We start from the raw sequence: 9,046 nt of genomic DNA, 5'->3' as shown, positions 1-9,046 counted from the left end.
TATTTATTTATTTATTTATTTATTTATTTATTTATTTATTTATTTATTTATTTATTTATTTATTTATTTATTTATTTATTTATTTATTTATTTATTTATTTATTTATTTATTTATTTATTTATTTATTTATTTATTTATTTATTTATTTATTTATTTATTTATTTATTTATTTATTTATTTATTTATTTATTTATTTATTTATTTATTTATTTATTTATTTATTTATTTATTTATTTATTTATTTATTTATTTATTTATTTATTTATTTATTTATTTATTTATTTATTTATTTATTTATTTATTTATTTATTTATTTATTTATTTATTTATTTATTTATTTATTTATTTATTTATTTATTTATTTATTTATTTATTTATTTATGTTGTGATGTTGAATTTTATTTATTTATTTATTTATTTATTTTATTTATTTATTTTTTTTAATTTTTTTTTTTTTTTTTATTCTTTTATTTATTTATTTTTTTTTTTAACCTCTTCTCAATATTTCTCTTTTTGGATTGGGTTTTCCCAGATGTGCCATAGTACTGTACAGGAAAATAAGTCTGTATTTGTATTTATTTACTTTAAGTAGTTTAATTTAACTTAGTTTCATTGTTATGATAAGAAGGGCGCCCTGTACGTTGGGCACGAAGTATAGGAAACTTGCATGGTTAAAAAGAAGGGCGCCGCCTACGTTGGGCATGACTTCCGCCTCATTTTTACAATGCGAGAACTATCTTGTATTTCTAGTATCTTTGCCGATAGCCGTAAATAGTACTGTAGGTGTACTCCATTTTTAAGCGAAGGACTAGCCTAGCCTAGGTAGGCCTGTAAAGTATAATTAATTTATGAATTTTTAGTGGTTCTCTGCCTTGAGTACTTTTGTTTCTCTCAGTAACGAACATCACGATTAACACAACGATTATCACGACGATACTGGCTTAACAGTAGTAGGCTAGTAGGGGTCTGCTAGGCCTAGCCTGGCCTGCCTAGAGGCATACTGTACCAGTGCCAGGCATGGTCCCCCCTAACTAAGGCCTATACCTAGCTAGGGCCTAGCCTAGGCCTAGTAGTAGGGCATCCTAGGGCCTAGAGGAGGACTCTAGGCCTAGCTAGGTAGCCTCTCTAGCAATGTAGTAGGCCTGATGGGAACTTCAGTCTCCAGTCAGTAAGCAAAATGAACTTTCGCACCTAGGCCTACCTTAACTTTTAATTCTTAATTTTTTTACCTCAATGTACTTCTCACAGTCACGACACAAGCATTTTTACATGATTCAACTACTCACAAAGTACATTTTTCAAACAAGGCCTAGTTTGTTTTTGTTCTTGCTCACTGTATGTTGTTTATTAAAAGTTATTTCACCATGTTTAAATTATATTTTTATTTTTTTAAGGTTTATTACAAGGAACAGCTTAGAAAGAAGGTAATGTCATCGAGTACGCCAAAGAAAGAAGAGAGCAAAGGAAGAAGAAGAAGATCTAATGGAGGCACACCAGACAGACAGTCAAATGAGGGTAGTACACCGAGAAGACAGCCTAAAGGACATAGGACACCAAATAGACGGAGTAATTGTCAACAAAACAACCAACAATCACCATCCACAGTGAGAGGGACACCCAAAAAGAATGACTTTAAGGTATAGAGGAAAACTTTGCTATATAGATCTATTCGTTTCATTCTACTCACTGCCAATTTGCTTGATATTCTGCTAAATTTATAAAATTATCAACTTGAACATATACTGTAAATTAGTGTATATAAAAAATAGTTACTCATAATGTTAAAGCAAAAAATGATAGAAAGAATTGCAGTCATCTCCCCTTCTTTCAAAGGAGTACACAATAAAATGATGTTAAGCTGGGCACAGATAGTTCGTCTGCCGATACGTTTCTATGAAGAATGCCAAAACGTGGTTGTTCAGACTGCCGCAACAATTAGTAGAAGGCGTCTCGTCATCTAGTGCTTGCAGGTAGCGGAGCTGGCTTCATCGGCCAATGGTCATATGACTATTGTACAATCAATTGAGTGCCTAGCTTTATGTATCAAGTTTGTATTTAACAATGATCATTTCATTTTCATGTTTTGGTCGTGTAGCCGTTTCCATCGTACTTCACATCAGAAGCTGTTAGTGATGGATTGAAAAGGGGAACACTCTTGAAGGGGTTGCTGAGGATCAATCAAAGGAAGTATGAAGAGGCCTTTATTGACTCGCTGGTAGGGCATTTAAAATTTCAAATTAAAATAGATTACACATAAAGAAGATAGTGTGTACAAATCAGTTGTTAGATCTAGGAATTTGGAGGGGCCCAGAAAGTCTTCTGAAGAAAGTCTTCTAAATTTCTAAAGAGGGAGGTGGCTTTAGACCACCTCAGCCCCACCATGAAGAACAAAATGTTATGTCTATGGCACTACAGTAGTAGTAAATGCCTGGAAATGGCACTTTCAGACTGAACATTTTTTTTAAAGTAAGAAAAATTAATTGTAGGGGGGGGGAGAGGGTGCGGGCCTTATTTAAACTGCCTATGTAAATAGATGGTGGGCAGGTAATTGAAAGACTGTTGGTTAAGGTGAGCATGAAAAAAAGGTCAGGCTAGGTGAGGGGAGGCCGCAGTGGATTTTTTTTATTTAACACTAGACCAAATGCAAACATAGATGTTTAATTGTTTTAAAAGTGAGACAGACATTTCCACTGTGCTGTTTTTTTTTTCTCTCTAAGATGTGATGATTTTTTCCTGAAATATACTTTTCAAAACAATAGATTGAAAAATGTTTTCATTTCAAGACCAGGCTCTGGAGGACATTTTTTTTTTTGATAGGATGTACCAACTGATTTTTTTAAAACACAAAAAGCATATTTGACGAGAAACTGTTAATAAGATACAGGTTTTTAAATATTTAAAAACTGGTGGAAAATGGGGCGTAAACACCCTTTTTCCCACTTATTCAAAATTCTGTGTCTCATTATTTTTTGCACTAATTTAAAAGAACCCACAAAAGTTTAGTAAATTCTTTTTTGTTTAATAATGTTATATTTTAAAATTTTAATTATTGATTAGGATGGTTATGGTGACATCCACATCAAAGGCATGATTGCTCGCAACCGAGCATTACATGGTGATGAGGTCATTGTTGAACTGCTTCCGAAGGATCAGTGGGAGGTATTTCTTTTGTGCTCTTTTATTTTAATTACTGTGAGCTTTTGTGATTGTTGCGATTTGATGAACTTTAATGTTTTAATGTGAATGCCCAATGATCATCAGCATACCAACCTTGGGTATTGCTAAACCCCGCAAACCCTGCAAACCTAAAAAAAAACAGTGCAAACCCCATCCAAACCTTGTGATAGTGATTGAATCATGTAGTGTAGGACTCACTTGGTATCTCGGTAAAAAAAAAATTATAATTTTATGTTTGTAACAACCTACTTTTTGGGTAGAAAGGCCATTTTTTGTTAAAAATACCTAAAAAACACCGCAAACCTCCAAAAACACAGTGCAAACCCCATCCAAACCTTGTGATAATGATTGAATCATGTAGTGTTGGACTCACTTGGTATCCCAGTAAAAAAAAATTGTAATTTTATGTTCGTCACAACCTATTTTTGGGGTAAAAAATCCATTTTTTGTATTTAAAAAATTGCTAAACCCCGCAAACCTAAAAAAAAAAAAACAACGCAAACCCCATCCAAACCTTGTGATAGTGATTGAGTCATGTAGTATAGGACTCACTTGGTATCTCAGTAAAAAAAATTATAATTTTATGTTTGTAACATTCTAACAACCTACTTTTTGGGTAAAAAGGCCATTTTTTGTTTAAAATACCTAAAAAAACACCACAAACCTCCAAAAACACCGTGCAAAACCCCATAATAAAAAAAAATTAATTGTTGAGATTTGCCATCCCAAAACCAGCGTACAGTACTGTCACTAAATATTAAATTGAGTTTAGCATAAGAACGTGGCAATGTAGTATACCTATGGTATGAAGAAGCTGTCAATTCCAGTAAAATGACCTATAATTTTAAAGCTATATAATATAGAGAATTAGAATATATTAAAAAGTCAATTTTCATTTTTTGGTCACTAATGCTGGGTTTTGAACTAGTAATCATGTAATAAACAGTGATGCATTGCTAAAGGTGCCACCCAGAATAAAATAGAAATTAAATATATGAATGAATAAATGAATAAAAATGAATGTAATGAATGAAAAAAAAAATGAATGGATGAATAAAGAAACTCAGTAATAGATAAATTGTTGGATTTATTTGGTGTAAACACTAAGGATAGCCCACAAAAGTCTGAAGAAAAAATATTACCAGTGGGGTCCTTCTGGTGGTGATTGGGCAGTGCACCGGGAGACACAGCACTGCGTTCTTTAACATGCACATGGGCCATACTGTAATGCACACAGGACCAACCGATTAAAGGTCCCATCCGCAAGGAGGCGCACTATAGTAACCAACATTTCAGCCCCCCTGTATTTAGCTGAAATACAAGGTTAACGGCATTGGCAAATTGAACTGGGAACCAAGATCTCTACGGTTCAGCGCACACTCAGTGACAACCACCAGCTGACTCTGCCTGAGATAAGCTACTCTCTGGCTACCAGAATAAAATGTAAATAAAATATGTGAATGAAATATACCACTACATAAAGGCCGAACATATTTTCCAGTTGCAGACAGAAGCATCTCATCTAGCAATAAAACTTATTCATCAATTAATAGAGCATTCACCAATGTGATTTTTTGGTACAGATAAGATACACAAAATATGTCGACTATCTGCTTATACTGTGTAATGGTATCACAAATTTGAATTTTCTGTAATATTCTTATACTAGGTTGACATAGAAGCTTTTGAAGCATCACAAGACAAGATAGAAGCAGTGTCAACAAGTATGGAAACATTAACTCTTGGTGGTAAAGAAACGTGCAGTGATGAAACCACAGGAGGTGATGCTGCTTGTGATGAAGATAGCATCAAAAAACGTTTGTTTGCAGGTACACCAATCAAGGAAGCAATACCAGAAAAGTTTTTTGAAAAGTTTGGAAAGGTGGTGTATATCTCACAAAAGAATCATAGCAGGGCGGCTGGTGGACACCTCAAACCACCTACAAAGGTACAGCAATATACTTAAAGCAGTGGTGTCTCCAAATGGATGCATGGGTAGTGGAGGGGGTGCTGCATGCCCTCCCCTTCCCCACTGAAAAACAAGTACTGGCTCCCGCATTGAAAATGTTGAAAGCCAAGAAAGGAATGCTCAAGTAGTTAAAAATCACCTTTTTCTGCGAGCTAGTGGTCCTCACCCAATCATAAAGCACCGCTCTTATACACATCTAAGACAGCCTAAAGGACATAGGACACCAAATAGACGCTCTTTAAGTATGCCACTGACTTAAAGATGTTCTGTCCCAACAAAAAAAAAAAAAAAAATAACCATTTTGGAAATAAACTTGCTCATTTTAAAGTGACATAAAAATTATCAACTTCAACATAGAAATTAGTGTATAATATGATATACTACATCTTTGTAATACAGTATAGTTTTTTTTTTTTTTTGAGTGTGTTAATTTCTTTTGCTTTTTCAGACAGCAGTAGATGCTCTCTTTAGTCCTAATGACCCGCGTATTCCACGTATGTACATCCCTGTATCCGAGTGTCCTGAGGGATTTCTTGATCGTCCGGATGATTTCGCCAAATTTTTGTTTATTGCCAGAATCAAAGACTGGGATAGTAACAAGGCACTTCCTAAAGGGTAAGTTACTTTTCGTAAGATGAAGTGCATCTACTGTCAGCTTGTGTAGACAGTATGGATAACATTTAACACTCTGACCACCACAATTTTAAAAAATGTAATATCAGCCACCGCTAGACTTTTTAGCGAATTTTAACACTTTTCCAAAGCTCGTTTAAGAGTGCGTATGTGATCAGATTGACATGTAATAGATACTACATGATCTACAAACATCTTAGCTTTACGATGGTACAAAACACTTTATTCTACTCGCAATCTGTAACCTGTAACAGTAAAATAAAAGTGAGTCACTTTTTTTAGCTATGGCGCAAATTCAATCTTTTTTTATCAGATAGGATACTTTTAAATAGTGAAATACTTACGATTCAGACTGAATATAGTGTTCAAATTGTTAGTACATGTCGATAATTACCCTATCTATTAGATTCTGTAAAAAAACCTGAAATACGGAGATCTCCATGTTTAGTGGTCAAGTGTTGCGTTAACACGGAGATTTGACGGGCAGAATGTTAATATAGTGAGAAACCTTGATTTCAAAAAAAGGTTTGCGAGATAGGATTGCCCCAAGTAATTTTATTGCATTTCCTGGATATTTTGCATATGCTTAATCCAAAATGCAAGGGTCTATTTCCTTTTTGTGGAAACATTGGAATTTATTATTTTAAAAAAAACCATTAACTGCAGATGCAGACTTGCCATTTATTTTTGCTATACACCATTTGATCTGGTCTATATTGAAAACTCCACCAACTTTTGAATACCCATTTTATGCATCCCTATTGTTTTGGTATTCGTTAAGCTTAGGCCTAGGTTAACTCACTACAACATGACGTTTGTTCGCCGGTCACCACTCACTGATCCCTAGGTCACACTACTTTGAGCAAAATGCTATAGGCCTCTGGATGTCCCCAGTGGTAGTTGCCGGGTTCTCGGAAATTTACATTTCAAATTTAGAGAAAACGGTGTATATGATACCACAATGTTCTTTTATATAAACCAACCACAAACCAAGTCGCAACACACATGTGGCTATTATCTGCTTTCCAAAAATGAAACAGTAACATTTTTTTTTAAAATGAATTTTACAAGTTTTCAAATAAGTTGCAAGCTCAAAATTTGTTCAAGACGTATATGTATAATAATGATTTATCTTAATTGCAAATTAAGCAAATTTTACCTAGGCATTTGAAATGACAGAAGAAAAGAAACGATCATGTTTAATCAGTTTAAAAATTCAGCATCTGCAGCCAATCAGTATCTGGTTCATGCATTACTTGCACTTTGACACACTTGACAACAGAAAGATTAGCAGCCTTTTGAAAGGCCTGTGTACATTGTCCTGGATATAAATTTGTATTTAACTATTGATTTACTGATGTACCACTCTATGATTAGATATTGCTGTTGGTATGTGCACAATAATATTTAATAATACATGTAGTGGGCAGTATTTTACATACCTTATATTTATGGGAGTGGTTATTGTTACACCAGATCCTAATTCTGATTGGATTTTATTGTACTAATCCACTTTCATGTCTATAATCAACCAATCAGAATTAGAAAATGGTTTATGACAGGTATAAAAATACAATATGCCTACAATTATACACACTCCCTTCTATCAGTCGTACAGCTTTTATTAGCTTGGAGTCTCAGCATTTTTCAATTGATATTTTGCAATATGTGACATGTTCCCAATTACAGTTAATTACAAGTCAACATTTGAAGAAAATCAATAATTTGTGGCAAAGACAAGCCAAACCAGTCACTCGTCGCAAAAATCAATTTTGAGTTATTAATACAGGGTTAAAAAGTAAAATAAGAGCAATAAAATGGTAAAAATCTCATTCAAATCCGACATTTCCTTCTTTAAAAAACAATATATGAGAAATCAGCCTTCAAAGTTTATGATTTCAGGCATTTGTCATGCAAAAACTATTATAAAATCATTAAAAAGTGTAGTTTTAACATTGAAATTGGGAAAAATAACAGCACAGCATGATGTATAGATACATGAACCTTAGTTTAGTGAAATAAAATAGATTTTTAAAAATTTTACATTCTAGCATGTTTTTGCTATTTTCTCTGAAACACAAAATGTGCGACGAGTGACTGGTTTGGTTTGTCTTTGCCACATTTAATTAAACTGTCAGGTCTGTGTGTGCAACATGTACGCTAAAGTTTAATGGGGTTTTTCCTACAGTTAGGCTAATTCTGATATTTCAACTTACAGTGCGCTGTATTAAACTTACCCAATAAATTATATGCTGTCCTTTTTGAAAGCTAATTAATTATTGAATATAATTATATAAAAACATGGTTTAATATTACTTTGCCAGGGTTTCGTGGGAATGTCATATTGTATCACTCAACAGCTGTAGAGGAGCTAATGTTTTTCTATGTATAGGACCCTAATATTTTATTATTATTGCCATTATCAATGTTTTTCAATTCAATTCAATTCATTTTATTCAGACTATTATACATAAATATAGCAGAAATGTGCTTTGGAGCTAAGCAATCAAACATAAATAGTTAAAAACAGACTGGAAACTTTAAAATGTTCCAGACAGAACAGCAAAAAACATTAAAACAAAATAATATTAAAACATTAAAATACAGTAAAACGTATTAAGGGATGTTAGAACAATTAAATATACAATAAAACATTAAAAGACAGTAAAAAGTATTAAGATATATTATTAAAACACACATATTATTTATCTGATCCTACTAATTTTGAATATTTGACCTTAACTACTGTATGATTTACAGGTGTCTGCAGAGGAGTCTAGGTGAAGCTGGACAGATTGAACCAGAAACCGAAGCCATTTTGATTGAACATGGTGTAGACTTTTCAGAATTTTCTGATGAGGTTGGTGTTAAAATACCACCTTTTTTTTTCCTCAAAATGTTTTATTTTCTTTGTAAAAGCACATAACAGAAAAAATAAAAGAGATTGTAACGCAAATAAATCAAAGCACTGTAAAAGCACATAACAGAAAAAATAAAAGAGATTGTAACGCAAATAAATCAAAGCACTCGGTCACTTATGCTCGTTATTTTATTAAAGGTTCCCATTCTTGTTGCTTGAATGTAATACTTTAGTGGTTATTCTTAATAGCAATAGTTGTTTTCAATTGTTTCTGTAAAATATATCCATTTTTAAAACCAACTAATGAAGGGTTTTTAGTTCCTATGCATGTAATGCAATAGGAACTATTGTAATCACTCTTGCTATTTCCTATGTTTTTTATTGTGTGTAGTGTGTATGTGTGTGT

At 32.9% G+C, this 9,046-nt stretch overlaps 1 protein-coding gene across 3 annotated transcripts in view; it reads left to right on the top strand.

Moving 5' to 3' along the window:
- Nucleotides 1-670: 670 nt before the first annotated feature.
- LOC117115479 (DIS3-like exonuclease 2) overlaps nucleotides 671-9,046 on the top strand; it is a 27,216-nt gene continuing 18,840 nt past the window's right edge. Inside the window, exons 1-7 of one of the 3 annotated variants that reach the window (XM_033259317.1) lie at nucleotides 671-823; nucleotides 1,396-1,638; nucleotides 2,097-2,216; nucleotides 3,059-3,160; nucleotides 4,848-5,126; nucleotides 5,596-5,762; nucleotides 8,541-8,640. In XM_033259317.1, coding sequence (XP_033115208.1) covers nucleotides 1,429-1,638; nucleotides 2,097-2,216; nucleotides 3,059-3,160; nucleotides 4,848-5,126; nucleotides 5,596-5,762; nucleotides 8,541-8,640 — 978 coding nt within the window. In that variant the 5' untranslated portion in view covers nucleotides 671-823; nucleotides 1,396-1,428. Of the gene's footprint in view, nucleotides 832-1,395; nucleotides 1,639-2,096; nucleotides 2,217-3,058; nucleotides 3,161-4,847; nucleotides 5,127-5,595; nucleotides 5,763-8,540; nucleotides 8,641-9,046 lie in introns of all 3 variants that reach the window. The other 2 variants (XM_033259316.1, XM_033259318.1) reach the window with 2 other exon arrangements.

Source organism: Anneissia japonica, unplaced genomic scaffold, assembly GCF_011630105.1.
Source record: "Anneissia japonica isolate Jap-2015-1 unplaced genomic scaffold, ASM1163010v1 scaffold287847_len925385_cov155, whole genome shotgun sequence".
Lineage (NCBI taxonomy): Eukaryota > Metazoa > Echinodermata > Crinoidea > Comatulida > Comatulidae > Anneissia > Anneissia japonica.
Note: the sequence above shows the minus strand (reverse complement) of the source record. Positions and strands in the feature narration are given on the sequence as shown.